Source organism: Netta rufina (assembly GCF_964035555.1).
Source record: "Netta rufina genome assembly, chromosome: 10".
Lineage (NCBI taxonomy): Eukaryota > Metazoa > Chordata > Aves > Anseriformes > Anatidae > Netta > Netta rufina.
The window spans coordinates 18,157,433-18,174,849 of record NC_140133.1 but is presented as its reverse complement, the minus strand read 5'-3'; the positions used below and the strand labels follow the sequence as shown (position 1 = coordinate 18,174,849).

Here is a 17,417-nt window from a genome sequence, read left to right as displayed (position 1 = left end):
CGGTTTACCTCTTTTGGTTGCCCTAGCTGGAAGGGAATTTGTTACAGCAGCACTGTGCTCACACAGGGACCACTCTGCAGCGAAACCATCTGCTGTAGGTGTCAGTGAGCTCACATCTCCTTAGGTGGGAGGTGAGCAGTGTTTGTTCACTCACCTGGTCCATCCATCTCATGGTCCTGCACAGCGTTTTCCCATTGCTGCTTGTTGGACCCCTCAGGTCGACAGGCATATGGCCAACAGACCCCAGGGAAGAAGCATCTTGGTATCACCTCATAAAATCTCCACGCTGTGTAAAATATTTCAGAGGGGTATCTCCCTCGTTGGTTTTGGCATTCTGAGTACTTCTCGTTTCCTCAGTTCGTTCAAATTAGCAAGAAATAGAAACGGCTATCAGCCTTTGCTCTCAGCACATGGCGGCTGCAGGCCGCCTCAGGCCGCCCCAAGACCAGCAGATGGTCCTGCGGTGACACAGGACAGGTTCTGTCCCTTGGCAGCCCTTACAATCACCCCAATGTGCTGTCAGGCCTCATGGTACCACTGAAATCTGCAGCAGTGGTTTTACTGCACAACCCCTACAAGCCACTGGTGTGACAAAAATGGTACAATTTGCCCCGGCGTTGCCTGTGAACCAGGGTGAGCTTCAGGCTACAGCAGCAGAAAGCCCCTGGGCTCCTCCTCAGGGTGGGCTTCCAGCAGCATCCCCACCTCAGGGCTTCCAGGTCAGTGAGGCATCACCTCCAGCAGTCTCCGTGACACCTCTCAGGCTCCTGGCAGGCACAGGACAAGTTAGATATCAGGTGGTGACTGAAAAATGTAAAGTCAATGTTGTCCTTCTCCCTGGAGGCTGAATCAAAGGAATCACAGTCAACAAACTGCCTTTGAATTATTTACAGCATTATTTTTTTGTTTTGTTGTATCATGCCGGTTGTGCTGACATGCTGGGTTCTGTTTTGCTGAAGTAATAAAAGCTATTAAAACTGGGAAACTTTAATTATTCCATTGCTAACCACAGCACGTGTGTGTGTGTGCGTACATGTGCTTGAGACACTGGAGTAAAGAATAGAGACACACGACGAATCTCTTTTCCTCTTGAGCCTGGAGAACATGGGCCTAGCAGTTTGTGGAAGGCCTTCCCACCCTCCCCTAAGGCTCCCAGTGATGTTGTGTCTGTACTGCAGACTGATGGTGCAACAGAAGACAAGCAATTTTAGGAATATGGAATAGCCCCAGGTCTGCAGAGCCTAGGGACAATGCAATGTGACACCCCCGAGGGGAGGTCCCCATACCTAGGCCCCACCTAGTGCCAGTCACCCCTCGGAGCTGACCTGGGACCACAGACCAGTAGCTCTGGTGATCCTCTCCAGGCTTATGGTGACCACCGGAGTACTCTCATGAGTAGCTTTCCCCCTTTTCAGGAGCTGGAAAGGCCACTTCTCACATCGGATAACCCAGAAATGAACATGGGCTGTCCAATGGTGTCCTTCAGTGCAGGAGTCCTACCCCATCCACCTGCCTGGAGGAGGCACAAGACAAACATCTGCTTTAGTTACTTTGAACATTTTGTGAGAGATCCTTAGGGGCCCAAAGGCATTTAGCTCTCCAGTCCCATGGTAAGCCACGAGCTTAGCACAGTTCACCAGAAATGAACCCAGAAGAGTCCCAAAAGCTCACGTACCCAGAAGGAGCCCAACACCCAAGACCCTTTGATACTGGTGACCACAACCTGGCTGGCGGCCCTCTCTCAGCTGTCCCCAAAGGCAGGTCTTGTCTCCATCCTCAGGAGCTGCTGTGTGTAACAACACATCAGAGAAGCCAGAGCACAATTAAGGCTGAAAAGTGAACACATGATTATTGCTTTCTACCCTTCCTTCTGCCGTGGGTGACAGAACACAATCAACCCCTGACATGCTTGGTTGCTTAGTAGCAGCCAGCCACATTTTTAATTACAAACTAAAGTGTGCTAAAGAACATAAAACGGCTGTGTGACTGATACGTGTGTGTGGAGAAGGGCATGTGACAGCAACTAAATTGCTTCAGCGTCTGATAAAGAGAGCCTCTGCCAGGCTTGTCATTAAAACATCGAGGAAAGGAGGTAGGAAGCATTATTAATACAACACTGACTTCAAAATACACCTCATTGTTTGCAGTGCATTTTTTTTTTTTTTTAAGTGTCTGGAATGGATTTAGTTTTCATTTATCCAGCTTTAATTCCTGCTTTTCAAATGGAACTGTTACCATTAGACCTAACATCTCTGCTTATTTTCCTATTACTTCAATGACACATCACTCCAAAGAAGGAGGCAGAAAGCCGTGTGGGACCCATCTGCATTCTCCGCGATGCAAGATCTTCACGGAGTTGTTTGGACAACATTGCTTGAGCGATGAACGAGCGAGGAATCATTTTGTTATTGGCATGTTCTGAAGCTGCTCCTGTTGAAACCGTCTGCTCTGGAAACCGCTTCTCGGCTGCATCCAGGGCTCTGATATTTCTTAATGGCAGAGTAACCAAGCAGTTATTATTCACATCCAGTCAATAGCAGCGTTCAACGTACCCTGCGCAACGTGACAGGGACAGAGGTCGTAAGCAGACGCTGAAAGATCCTGGCTGACTGTATTTAAAGCAGCTCAGCAAACACCACTGAGCCCACCAGCAACTGCCCCATTCTTCCCCTCGCAGGAACCATCACCTCGAGCACTGCCATACAGATTGCACCCTGCATCCCGGCACAGCCACCTGCAGGCCACAGCGTTAGCTCAGACGGGGGTTTGCTGGTGCTGGGGGAGAGCTGCGGGGCTGGCAGTACAGCACAGCTTGCTGCGGGGACACCGTGGCCCCCTTCAGCTGCCCTAATGGCCTGCATGCTTCCACAGCTGCAGGAAGGCATCCACCGCACGCCCCCATTACACCCCAGCCATGGTGGTTTTTATAAATATATGTAGAGATGTCAGTACTTTGATGCTTTGCATGCCGTGATTTGTCCTGCAGACCATAGTAGTCTTCTTGTTGCCTCTCACAATGCTTGGGCAGCATTTAATGCCATGGCCAGTGCTTGGCAGAAGCCTTCCTGCTGCTCTATGACCCGGGTGAGGAGGCTGTAAAAAAGGTAGATTTCCATTAAAGCTGCACCTTGAGGCCTCAGTGGAGCCCTGAGCCTCAATACATGCCTGTTAAGAGTTTCCCTCAAAAAATCACTTAAAAACAGAGCTATTTTAAGTAAGGTTGTGTTTTGGACCAGAGGCAAAGACAGGGCAGTGGTATTGTGCAGCATGCATCTAACCCACAAGCCGGGATCCAGATCTGTGCATTGATTTCAATAAACCAGGGCCATTTTCCAAGCCATTCCCCTGCAATTTTAAGCAAATATATTTCAAAAGAGCTTGAGACACAGTGAGTATAATCAGCTTTCAGTGCTGAGACCACCCCGACTGAACAGCACCAGCAGGGCAGCCCCTGCAGCCACCCAGGCAGCGCAGTGAGGCTCTTCCCAGCATCGGGAGCACCGAGTGGGAAGCACAATGCAGGGAGGTGGTGGCAGGGACCTGCTGCACCAAGGTACTGCTCAGCCAGCCCTGCAGCACAGCATCCCGCACCCCCACTGTTGGACTTTCCAGCAAACCAGACCCCACACAGCATTGGCAACCCCACCCATTCTTTCTCGTAGTCCACACAGGGTTTTTCAGGCTTGTCCAAAGGAGATAAAAGGTTCCCAACAAGCACCGCCACCACCTCCTTGCTGCCACAGATTGAGCAGCTTCTTACAGCTATGACCCTCTGCCAGGTTTTCTTCCTGCTCTTCTCGAGGTCCTGCAATCCAGCCACAAGGACAACGGCTGCTCCCGCGGACAGCAAGAAACGTGCTCCCAAAACGCAGCAATGAGAGCTGACCACAGAAATGAAAGCCAAAATGCACCTGAAAAACTCAACCAGTTCAGAAACAACATCCTGGCTGCTGACAAACAGACTTGCTGCTGCAAACTAAACCATCACATCCTAACACCGTGCTGAACTGCTGCAGAAATAGCATTACAGTCTGCTGGAAACACTCACAAGCTTTAACTCAAACACCTACAAAGGGGGTGCAGGGCTTTTCTGCTTATCCCTAGCAAAGTAAGAAAGCTGCACCCGGCGTTATTTCTTGTGTTGTTTTCCAATTAACATTTTAAATTGAGTTCACTTGAACTAACAAGCATTTTCTATTCCTCAACGGGTAAAAGATTTTCAAAAGAGCCAACTTCAAGACTTGTATAATTATTTTTACAGTTAACGCACTCGGGACTGCAAAGCCATGAGACAACGCACGGTCACCACCACCACCACCGCAGCAATGTTCACAGAGATGGTGAGAACTCCACGCCGGGAGCACAGCTGTCAAAGAACGGGACCCAGATAGATGCAAACAACAGCAAGACAGGAAAATACCGAGATGGGAAGACAGAACAAACCCCATCACCTCCTTGCCAGCACTGGCACAGCTCCAGGCATGACCCAGGAGTGGCTGCAGGAACATTTGGCCCACGGAGGCTGTGGGTGACCAGGGGCTGGGCACCGGGCCTGGCTGCAGGAGACGATGGCAGCAGGGGCAGCTCTGCTTTAGCCCCAAGTGCTGACTGCCACCAGCTCAGGAGCACGGAGACATCCACCGCCAAGCCACAGACAGGGCAGCATGGCTGGGACTTGGGATGCACACACACAAAAATAAAAACACAGTGACAAGATTCACTTACTTAGACAGAAAACGAGTGGCTGACACAGACGTATGTGAAAAACCAAATGCTTTAATCCATCTATCAAGAACAACAGTTCAAATTATTTCATCGGATACATTAATATTGATCCATAATTTACAGTGCTATGGACCATACACAAATTATTGCTGCAGTCAACAGCAGATGAATATCAACATTACAGTACCAAGCATCATAGCAAGAGGCAGTAATTAATGTCACTTTTTCAAGAAATATAGGTATTTATACTATTATCAACATCAGCTTCCCCCCCAGTGCATTTTATGTCAAACAACATAAACATAAGTGCATTATTTTGTGCTTTGTGCTTTCCTCGCGTACCTTCTTTTTGCTTTTACAGGTTGTAAGAGTTAAATATTGCTTCCTAGGCCAAAAGCAGAAAGGAAGAGCTTCGTGGTACTCTGCACGCCCCTGTCGGATGCACGGCTTTGGCAAAGTGAGAACCGGAAGGTGTCACATAGCCACCTGGTTGGGAGGCCCCCACCAGCCCAGCGACACTGCTGTCACGGAGACAGACTGGGAAACAACTGCCCACCTCTCCCCACCTCATTAACCTGCCTCTAATTGCTGTCTCTGCCCCCTAAGGGATCCCCTGTAAAGCATCACAGCCACACGTTCAGTGATGCACAGAAGGGGGGGAGACACCTCCTGGCACCTGAGCGGTTTGTGTCTCGCAGAGGTGCCCCCGCTGCAGCAGGGACGTTTCCACTCCAGGGGTGAGCAATCGGGGGCTGAGCAGCCGTGGCTGAGCTGTACGATCCCCCGGAGCAGCCCCACAGACAGAGAACACACAACCTGGCTGCTGCAGACTTTCATCAAGAAATCCAGCTCTTGATACAACAGATACAGCTCGCTTTGAGTCCCAGCTCGCTTCCCTGCAGCGCGGAGCCACAACTCGGAAGTCACGGCTGCCAGCGAGTACCAGTGGTTTCATGCAAGTCTGAAAAATATTGATATAGCACAGTCTAGACTTCGATTTCTGAATGACCAGCATGGGCATCAAACCAAAAGCCTCATTTAATATATTCAGTGGTTTTCAGTTGCTACACTCACGTGTGCACACCCTGATTTTGTTGTACAATGCTCCAGAGCTGCCCCATTTACCAGGAAGGGTAATACACCCCGGCCTTACAGCTACAAGCATTTTACAGCCCTGATTTGCTTTACCTGCCACCACTAACAAACAGCACCAGCAGAAGCCCATACCTGCACACTCGGCTTGGGGTTCACCACGGCACAGCTGCCCTGCAGAGGACGCAGCATCCCCTTGCCCCGAGCACAGCGCATCCTGCGACGGGCCAGAGCTTCACCTACCCTAGGAAAGACACGTTCCCAAAAGCTGTCCTGGGTGAGGGGGGGGGGAGGCATCACTATCATCTAACTCCAACTCCTCCTTGCAAAAAAAAAAAATAAAAACAAAAAAAAAGCCACAACCCACCGGTTGCATCTGTGCCAACACAGCTCGCTGCTCAAGCAAAAATGGGGGCAGAGCAACACGCGCAGACCCCAAAGGACCTGCACAGAAAGCACGGCCCCACCAAGCCCCGTGTCTGCCAGCGTCAGGAGGACACTTCAAGGATCCTTTGGTGAGGAAACACCGGTATGAAAGCTCAGCAAGCTGCAGCAAAAGCTGCAGGAACTCCCGGCACCATCCTCGGCTGCCCCATCCCTACTGATTCACATTTAATTCCTGAACACTGTAACCACCGTGGCCTGCCAAACTGGCACTTCAGTCACCGTTTTGTTTGTTGCTTTTTTTTTTAAAAAAAAAAAAAAAAAAAAAGTTATTTATTCTACATCATTTCCAGTGTAGCACAAAGGAGAATGGGAAGCTCTTGTTTTCTAGACGTAGGCACCATGCTACACTTAACATCCCGCAGAACATCACCCTGCCGCTCTCCTATGTCACACTTCAGTCAGTGCTAGTCGGGGAAGACTACAGCTAGAGTTTAAGGCACTTCATTCTGAAAGAGATATGCTTGCCTGCCACTTGCAAGTCAATTGTAGGCTGCTACTGAGAAATCCATTCAATCAGTCTAGCTCCTTACACCGTATGTCACCTCCGTAAAACATCTAGGCTTGATATAATACAAGTATAACTACCGTTATTGCATAGGACTACACTTGAGTAGATAATGCACCAAACTACTTTTACAACATTGTTGCGTGTTAAAAATTAATAACATTGTTATCAAGTAACAGTTATTTGCAGATACAGTAATTTACTTTTTTTTTTTGTTGTTTTTATATCAGCCTCAGTGCTGAAATAAAACACAAATTACTATGACGGGTATATTAACTACATAGTTATGTTTCCAAGCATATTACTACTTCTTTTTTTGTATCACTAAAAATAAATATGTAAGTTCAGTTTTTCTACAAGTTGTTTTATTACCTAATCTACATCTGTACTCTACCTTAAACGTGTTTAAAAACATTTTCAAAGTGAGACTGTAATATACAAAATATTCTCAAAATCTCTCTTAAAACACAGAACCCTGCATAAAAGCTTCCTTTCAAGTGTTTACAAAGAACGCAGAAAACTTCCAATGAGTTTTAAAAATGTCAAAAAAAATGTTGCAATATTAAGAGGCAAAAATCTTACAAATGAAATACAAATATATTTAAAACAAAAAGTTGAGAATAACTAAGGAATCCATGCAAATCAGAATAAACTGTACATTGCAATTTAAAAAAAATAAAGCCAATTAGATATGTACAACACGATGTGCCCAGCTGATAAAACATATCAACTTTTTTTGTCCAAAGAGTGTATACCAACCTATAGTGCTCCTTCTTGGTTTATTGTTGGCGAGCCATCATTGCATGTTACAAAACAAAACTAAAGTCTAAAAGAAAGTTGTACCATGATCAAAAGGAAAACCCAAATCAGCTCAGAGTAAAATTAAAGAGCACTCTGAGAAAGAGACTCACTTCTCCCTGCAATTTCTATTTCATTTTCAGCAACAGCATTTTATACCACAATCAACACAATCAGGATGTCTTAACACTTTTTTTTTTTTTTTGTATTCTGAATGGAATAGAGTGGCTTGTTGTTTTTTCCCTAAACACTTGTCTATAAAGACTAAAGTTTGATGGACACTGTATCTTTAAGGCAGCACTATTAAATCAATACAATTACAAATTGGACTTGTTTTTTGGTATCTTTACATTCTTTAAATTTACATTTTGTCTCCAAGTGAATAGGTTGCATTTACAGTTCTATGACTCCCACCCCCCAGTAGAAAGACTCTTCATTTGTAATTCTATTGCTTTGAGTAGATTTGACCAGTTCAAAGTTCTTGGCGAATCCAGTTCACAGATACTGTACATATGCTGTACAATATATTTGGAGGCATTGGTAGTTTTAAAATAGAATATACAAGTTTCTTCACAAAAAAAATCTAAAAAAAATCCTATATATATAATATATACACACACGCACACACACTGGGCTACTGATGAAGCACAAGAAAAAAATCAAAAAAATTCTACAAAAGGCAAATTATTTCATCTACTGATCAAGAAACAAAGCAGTTTATGAAAGGTGTGCCAAGTGTTTGCTAACAAGCATGGTCGGTGTCCTCCATGCTCACACTGCTCCGCCTGCTACTCGTTTTCGATGCTCCGGGAGACACGGAGGAAAGTAGCGGGTCAGTTACTCCTACGGGAGAGAGGGTATCGTCCATCAAGATATCTTCCAGTTTGGATCCCATTTTTGTAGGAACACTGTAAGTGCCGGTCGGTTCAGTCATGTTTCCGAGGTTGTCACTGAAGGTGATGGTACCGTCAGTGAGATCAAGGGTGGTCGTGCAAGACAGGTCTGTGTGGTGCGGCATGATGTCTTGGTTGCAGTTGTCCAGCGCGGGTTCTTGTTTGATGACCCTGTTGACCATATCAGGGGAGCAAAGGCCGGTGGATGGCACAAGGGACAGTCCATGTGCCCGAGCTTGCATCTCAAGTTCCTGTGAAGGAGGATAAAGGAGAAATTAGAATTGGTAATAAAAAATGAAAGCAAAATTTGTCATCTTATGACCTTGTGTACAGTTCTCTTCTGTTAGATACGAAGTGTTTCCTCCTTTTCCAATGGTGAGGAATATTGGCACCCTGAAAATCTGCAGGGTAGAAATGTACAACACCAAATAACATTCTCTTGAAGAGGTGGATGAATGCTACCAAACACAGGTCCTTCACAGTTCTCAGAACCTACTCAGACACGAAACCCAGTGCCCTGCAGAACAGACACGCTGCCCCTCAGACTCCTTTCTCAAACCAGTGCCAGGGTAGGGAAGCTTGGCGTCATGTTGGGGAAGGAAAGCATTTCAAAAGTTGACAAAAATGAAACAGCAGAAGTGAAGACTTAGTGCTTTTCAGAAGTTATGTATGAAAGCACAGTGTGTCCATACAAGGTAGCTACTTCTTTCCGAGACACTGCAAGGGACATTGCACACCCTACAGCTCTGGTTAAGAGGAAAGTGAAGATATCAGCCCAATCTGAGCAACACTACTCCTGCAATAAAAACATACAGGAAGGTCACAGGAAGGCTTTGGACTTCACATGCAACTAGGATTCTTTGAATCTTTAGGAAAGGCTTAAATCCCACCTTCACGTTTAATCGCAGGCACATTTGACTGAAGGAAGATAATAAAAGAACGCACTTAAATGTCCTGTTTCAAATACAGCTGCAAGAAAGGTTTTTTGCTTCTACTTATGCATTATATTAAGCAATCACAATCACTGTTGTGATTGCACTGTTCCTGGATATTCTTATCACAGAGGTTGATTAACAGCCTCTTCCATTTCCAGGCTAAGACAACAAGCTTGCAGTGGCACATTGCGAGAGCCACAGAGAAGGTGGAAAAGAAGCACTTCCAGCAGCTAATGTGCCAAAATCAGAATACAGAGGAATTCCTTCATCAGAACCAACATAAAAAGGGAAAATATGGAGATCAGGTTATTTACTGGCAGATGTATTACCCGTTATTCCAGGGTTGTTTGTTTGTATTTTTTTCTCATTGAAAAGGGAGCCAGAGCAGATGGGTAATGCAAAGGAAGATGAAAGATGCTTAAAAAGCAATCTGACTTCACTTTGAAATACCACTGCTTGATGTTGCTCTGCAGAAGCGCCATGCTTCTTTATCTTCTCACTCGAGCAAGCAGATTGCTCAGCGAGGTACAAAAGCTACGCTGAAGCTCATGCCAGCCTGTTCTATTTTAAATCTGTTTGCTGCCAGACTTGACTCTCAGGTATTTCAAGCTTCGTTATCTGCTCTGTGGATTAACTGGTTCAGGGCTCTCCTGTAGCCAGCCCTGCGCACAGCAACCTGCAGAAGGGCTCAGCTGATTGAGCTGCAAGTGAGCACTAACACGAGAGTATCTGTGGCTCACAGTCCAGCAGCATCGCTGTCTTTGCGTTATGTGTTCTTACACCCAGTTCTACACGTTTCTTGAATTAACCTTTTTTGGAGAGGGGTGGATATCCAGCTATCCTGGAAAACAGGGTTGATAACAAAAGCTGTACAGGCTTCCAGGATAAGGTTACCTATCCAGTTTGAGGTGGAGCCAAGGGATTTTATGAGAGAAATGAAGTTCCCACCCCAAAACTGCTGTGTAATACAGCCTATTGGGAATCTGGGTGAAGCTAAGAATGCAACAGCCCATGATGAAGACAGAAGAAGGAGGGGAAGATATATTCATGCCCCCCATTGCTCCCTCCAGTGTTGAGGAGGAAAGCTGTTCTAATCCTACAGTCTTTAAGGAACAGAGAAGAACAAATTACAGCTCCTTGGACAGAAAGCATCAACAACTACAAAAATAGCCCTACATCCATAGCTCCTGGTTGTCCTGCTTCAAAAAACTCTTGGGGCTCTCACATTCAGGCTGCAATTCCTCTCAGACTCAAAGCAGACTCAACTTTTAACACAGCTGCCAGGAACCCAATGCTGCAGTGACAACCATACTTCCCGCTGCCCACTTTGACCTGTGAGCAATGTTTACCCCGTGAACAGAAAGCAGATGACAGACTCCTGCAGAATGACTCCTGCTGTCAGAGGAAGGCTCAGATGTGGAAGACTCCAGACTGCATTGCCTCTCTGACAGGCAGGGCCTACATTGTCCTGACAGAATTAAGGAAACCCACAAGCAAAACAGATGTTGTTCATTGCTACTTTCAGAAACAGCTTCAGAAGAGGCACAACTAAAGCACAACAGACAGCTGAACTGAACTTGATTACAATCAACAAATAGATCATACATGAAGTCCTGGTTCTGGTCTGTCACTCAGAAAAAAAATATTACCACATAGATCTTTTTTATAGTATGGCTTGCAACTTATGTTAGCTATCCTAGAACACAACCAGACCAGCCACAAGTGCTTTAACAGAATATTGAGGAGTTTAGGGGCCAGGGAGGAGTGGGCAGAGGAGGGCATCTGGTTATTTTTTGGTATGATTTTATCTATTTTAACTAATGGATCCTGATAATTCTGGAAAAATTCTGCAGACATCTCAGTACGGGTCACTATTAATTAAAACAGTGGTTCCACCTAACCCAAGTCCTTATAAACGACCTTCAGTTGCATCTGTTTGCAGCCACACACTACAACATCAAGAGCATTTGCAGGTTAAGTATCCACAAACCTGTATTCTGAGCAGCAGATGCCTGTTGGCATGTTCCAATTTCTTCTGCCTGTTCTCAAGTTCCTTTGTGCGTTGCTGTTCTCTTTGAAGCTTACGAATGTAGTCCACTGATGCTTTCAGAATAGTTCCCTTATTCCAGCGCATATCCCTTCGAAATCAACACAAAAGGAGAGGTTAAGGCTCCCGTGGGGACTTCATGCTGCAGCCAGTACCTTCAGAGCAGCAGCTGTGATTCCACCCCACGTTATGTAACAGCCAGCTAATCCAATATTCCTTCCAAGCTGATGAATGCAGGAGGCTTTTGAAGTGCACTAGAGGGGGCCAGAGCACTGCTATTGCAAGGCAGCGAGCATCGTCCCAGCTGAAGGAGAGAGCCCAGGCGCTGCTCAGTAGCGGTTTGGGGCTCCCCACAGCCCTCTGGGCCAGAGGGATGAGCCCCAGCCTTCTGCAAGCACTGCAGAGACTGAAGACCAAGGGCTCCTTTCACTGCCTTCTGCGAGGCTGCACAAAAACCCCACAGGACACCACTCAAACCATATTACTTGCTGTCTGGGCGATGCCTGATTTCAGGCAGGTAATTAAAAGACTGCAGGGGAACTCGAATTCATAAAGGACCTTATAGGAATTGGTGTTTCTGTGGGAGGAAGACCCGAGGCCGTGCAGCTCCCAAGCAGCAGCAAGCAACAGTCCTCCTGGTGGCACTGTGCCACAGCAGGGTCCCAGCAGGAAGAGCAGAGCCCAGCACAGTGTGTTTGGATGCTTTACGCTTAACTCTTGCTAAAAATATAAATGCTGTGTTGCAACCGAGGCGTGACCTTCAGTGAGGGGGGTACAGGGCTCCCATATTGCCCCTCCCACATTATTCCTACAACGCACAAAAGGGTGCCTGCGTTGTCTTCTCCCCTGTGCTGACTTTTTTTTTTTTAATAAGGAGAAAGTTTAGCACAGTGTACAGACCAAAGATCCACCTGTTCCGTCGGTTGAAAATGTGCAACATTACCTTGCCTTAAAGGAAGCTAAAGAGCCTCTCTAAATAGTATGTATTAGTTAAAATAAGAAAAAGTCTGCCCCAAAGCCTCACTGGGCATTGATTCACATTTAAGTGACATTTTCAAGCTCCAGAGCAAGAGAGGGGTTCGTTGCTATTGAACCAGCATTAGATAAATGCCAAGAGAAATCTGTAACACTGAAATTACCTAAAAAGAACTACAACCTGCCTTTCTGGGAAATTACCACAAACACAGCAAATGATCAGTTTAACAGACACAGACCTACAGTCTTTTTTTCTTTCATGTCTCTCTTGGAGGGATGGAGAATATGACGGCTTCCCAGAGGAACTGCTCTCCACTTCTACAAAAAGAAGGGTCTGTTCTGTCTTGCCAAGCTATGACATCTAATAAATTCAAAGGATCGCTTAGCAAGACAAGCAGCTATGTAGTCAGCTGAGCAGCTGGACTAGACTATGCGTTCACATCCTGACAGCTCTCTTGCTGGTACGGCGGTCACTCACAGCATCAGCCCCAACGCTGCCAAAGCACAGGGCCCTAACAAGATGCTGAGCTGCTGCCAGGGTTCTGTGACTATTTTGTGACAAAATAATCAAATTAAGAACCTTCAAACACTTGTACTGCCACAGAAAGCCAACATCAAAAGAGAAAACTCAGGATTTTATGATTTTCTCTCCCCTAAGATTTCTTTTAAAAACAACAACCACCACCCTCCCTTCCACAGACCCCTGGGCACATCATACTTACGGGTCATTTGACTTGGGTATCAAAGTGCCTAGTTCTTTTATACGATCGTTAATATTAAATCTTCTTCTTCGTTCAACTTTAGGAAAAACAGCACAGATGTTACAAGTCATATCCACTTAATTACAAAGTATAAAGCTTTTAATTAAAGATTTCTTTAAGTGCCTTTGAAATTGTTGCCTGAAGCTTAAAATCTAGTGACAATATAGTAATTTATTTTGCTCTGCTACACATAGAGGCAGAAGTTGTGTCTACGCTTTAAAAATGTGGGACTGTTGAAGTGGCAAGATCTAAAGTGAGACTCTAAAAATATGATGGCTGTGTTAGCACAGGACTCCAATAAAAATAATGAAAAGCGTTTGTCTTCCAAGGGGAAAGTATCACAAAAATTTGGAGACAAAAGTTTATTGCCCAGGAAAATCCCAAAGCAGGAAAAGGGACAAAAAGTATAGGCATGTTTATGTATTCTTTCAGATTCAACACTTAAGAGTACATAAAAATAATCAAACCTAAAGATCAACTTTCTTGCATTAGCTTTTCATGTTATTACAAAAGCTTACCGAAAAGGCTTCTGAATAGCCCAAGGCATAAAAGAGCACCTTTTTTTCTATTAATACAAAAGACTCTTAAGTTGTCTTTTGATACTTAAGTCATAAGATGCTCATTGTTTTATTTTCCTTTTCTAAACTCAGAAATGAGTGCTCCCTTCAAACTGGAATTTATAAAATTGTCACAGTGAGGATGTGCACTGGTGTTTAAAGTCATAAGCTAACTGCCTACCTTAAATTGTAGTGCTTTTGTTCTGTTTTGTTTTTAAAAAGCAAAAAATCACAAGGGGAATTTGTTGAAAGCAATTGGATGGGATGTTCCCAGTAATTTTACTGGTTAACACCACGTCTGAGTGCATACTTCCAAGAAGTCCAGATAAACAGATCATTACTTGGAATTAGACCACCCAGACCATTTCACTTTTTTGGAAAACGGTTTAAAATTGAAGAGTAGATTTAAGTACACACTTCAGGAGTATCAGGGGCATTTGATCTATGGGCATAACATAACGAACCAGTATTACACAGAGTGGCTTATTCAGATTTAAAATGCTCACATTCCAACACTCAAGAACAACTATGATCATTATTAAAATTGGTGTAAAAAGCAAAGAACCAAACTTACTCAAGTTGTGATTGTCTTTCTTTTGCCTCTCCTTAGCCAATGCTCTTGCTTCTGACTCTGTAGGAAAAATACATGCTGTGCATGTGAATGAGGTAATTAGAATTAAAGTAATTCAAACAACATTTCAGTTTGTGAAACTTTTGTGAAGGAAGCCTGATCAGCAACTGGCAAACAAATCATTACAGCCTTTCCGTAAAGTGAGAAGGGCCTGTCGCATACACTGCGTTTACTGAAATCCAGAGCTGGTATTCAACTTTACCCCTGTACCTGCAGAGCTTTTGTTCCCACACTTCCTATGCTGACTTCTGTGATGAGAACGTTTCCCACGGAGGCCCTGATTCAGCAAGGTATTTGAGGACAACAAATTGCTGAAATCCAACATACCTGCTCCTACGTACACATGCAGACAACATGCTTATGTACCACACAGAGGCTGAACCAGAGGAACAACATGCTTACTGCATTGCTACCTGCACAGGATGTGAAGCAGCCAGGAGTCAGCAGCTCCGCTTGCTGGAATTGAGACTATGTCCTTTTGTGGCAACATGTGCACATCACCACGGCACTCAAGGTACGACTTAAGTGACCTACTAAAAATGCTGTGTTTTCCAGCTATATTAATTGTTCCCATTATATCAAAAAAGTTTTAAAAAAATCAACACCTTTATTGGCAAATCTCAGATCACAGCTGTTCTTAACTTTGGTCCACACATTTATTACTCAGACTTGAGCACATAATAGTTCAGGCAAACACATAACTAAGCTTGGGAAGAAAACCCTTCACTCAAACAATTTTATTTTCTGTATTATTTTCTTTTTATGGAATATGGATTATGTCCCATTCAAGCCACAGTAACTGGTGATGAGGGTTTGTTTCCCTTGGAGTACGGGAAGTTACCCCAGCATTACGTGCAGTGTAATAAGGCATAACCTTCGTAATACTAGGCTCCCAAAGGATCCCTCCCAAAAAAGCTTGAAAGATTATTCCATGTCTTAATAAAATCTGTGCTTAGTCTGACATTGCATTATGAAACAGATATGAGGTTTGTAAGGCCAAAAGTGATTGAAACTGCACTCCCAGCTGAGCAGGATTCCCATTAAATGCTTCAGTAACTACAGCTGACAACTCACAACTACCATCAGCATCAGATGCTAGGAAACAGACTTGATTTTTCTTAGTTCTTTATCATTTCGATATTTATAAAGTAGAAAGCAATATTTAAGTCTAGCATTTGTTAAAAACTAAACTCTCTTCAACCTAGTTCCAACAGAAATATCAAGAAATAGAGAACCAAAAGCTTTTCTACATTTCTACGTTCAGAGATTAAACTCCAGCCTCTAAATAAAACTTCTGTGACAAGAGGAAGCCTTTCATGGAGTTCTGTCTATGATAACATACCGATATTAAAAGTCACCGTTTGTGATAGTCAAAGGCTTGGCCAGATCAACATCAAGGTGACTGCTGTTAAATTTCAGTTTAATTCCTAAACTTAGGACAAGTTAAATGCAAAACGCTTTTTCTCTTAATCTATGGTAGCAGATAACTAAATTGCTTGTTTATACACATGAAGGTAGCACATAGATCTCAACTAAGCTAAATGTCTATTTTGACACACTGAGGACTTCTGTAAGACCACTTCATTCACTAATTTCCCCTCTTTCTGCCTTCTTTGCCCAATGTCTTACACAATCACCTAAAGTGAATCCATCAGCCTAGACACATGGCAAGTTGAGTGTTTAGCTTGCAGCCTACAGCCACTTGTAGCTTTCTGTAACTGAGGCAATGAAGCTGTCTGTAATGTAGGACCCTGCGTAGATCTCATCACCTCCCACCCTCCTCTTAACATAGTTCTACATGCTGTTGAAGTTTTTCTTTCTCTAGCAGCCACTAGTCATTTTGCACTTTGTGTATCTTCCTTTGGCGCAGAGCTCAAATTCTGCGCACTCATACAAAATGCAAATATCCACCAGCTCAGAGACGTGGCATTTCCTCTAGAGAAGCTCACTCCTGGGCTATTAAAACTGCTCTACTTAAACTAATTCCTGTCCAGAACCTGCTTTGCCACTGAGTCAGCCTGTGAGTTTTCACAACAGAAAGAAGAGAGACAAGAAATAAACTACACCTCTACCAGGTCAGCACACAGCATGACTCTCAGTTGGGCTTAAGAGCAATAATTTCTGCGTATTAATATGATTTCGTCACTGGTTCTAGAATGGATCTCCATTTGTTCATCTGCAGACACCTTTGCTTTGTGTATGTATCCCACGGACTTTGCCTTAATTTGTCACAGTGAATGGACGCATGCAAATACAGCTGTATTGCCAGCTAATACATATAAATAAATAAAAAAAAAAAGACTGCAAAAAGTAACAATTCATCATTTTTTTAAAAAGAAATTGTAACAGAAATTATGTCCAGTATCACCTGAATTCAAAGCAATTACACCATAGCTCTGAAGTAGTATTTTAGATGTATTTACCTGTGAGCTCCCTTTTTATATTAGGAAGATTAGCTGGACACGAGTTGCTGATGTTTAGTCCTGGAGGCGGCATGCTTTGGTTGCCATAAAGGTCAATCAAATTCCCAGACACAGGCAACTAGAAAAGACAAGGAAGGAGAAAGATCAGTTGGTTTGCCTTATGAAAAACTTTGTACAGAACAAATGAGTTATCACCTGCTAAGAAGTCTGTGCTCTTTTCCACGTGCAAACAGAGCTTGCAGTAAGGTCAGCAAAAATTATGCATATGCATGGGCATGAGGAATAAACCACCTACACTGGTTAAGTTCCATCCTCTCTTCTCAGGAAGGTGCAGACAATACTTTATTATTATTTTTTTGAAATGCAAGGAAGCACAGCTCCATTTAAGTTGAAAAAAAATGAAGAAAGAAGAGGTAATGCACACTGACAAGTACTGCTGTATTGTTCCTCACAATTGCTCCGCTGAAAGCTAAGATCTGCACCCTCAGCAATTCCAAGCAAAAAATCTGAAAGCGCCTACGGAAGACTCATGGAGGATGCCCCCATTTTTCCAATAACACATGAGTTAAAGTTCTGAGCAAATCATTACAAGCTTGAAAGAGGACACTGTATTCATCAATCACATTTT

At 44.1% G+C, this 17,417-nt stretch overlaps 1 protein-coding gene across 4 annotated transcripts in view; it reads right to left on the bottom strand.

Moving 5' to 3' along the window:
* Window positions 1–4,756: 4,756 nt before the first annotated feature.
* MITF (melanocyte inducing transcription factor) overlaps window positions 4,757–17,417 on the bottom strand; it is a 96,306-nt gene continuing 83,645 nt past the window's right edge. For 2 of the 4 annotated variants that reach the window (XM_084292867.1, XM_084292869.1), the window contains 5 exons: window positions 16,790–16,907; window positions 14,310–14,384; window positions 13,140–13,215; window positions 11,386–11,533; window positions 4,757–8,711 (listed from right to left, as the gene is read on the bottom strand). In XM_084292867.1, coding sequence (XP_084148993.1) covers window positions 8,310–8,711; window positions 11,386–11,533; window positions 13,140–13,215; window positions 14,310–14,384; window positions 16,790–16,907 — 819 coding nt within the window. In that variant the 3' untranslated portion in view covers window positions 4,757–8,309. The remainder of the gene's footprint in view (window positions 8,712–11,385; window positions 11,534–13,139; window positions 13,216–14,309; window positions 14,385–16,789; window positions 16,908–17,417) is intronic. The other 2 variants (XM_084292868.1, XM_084292870.1) reach the window with 1 other exon arrangement.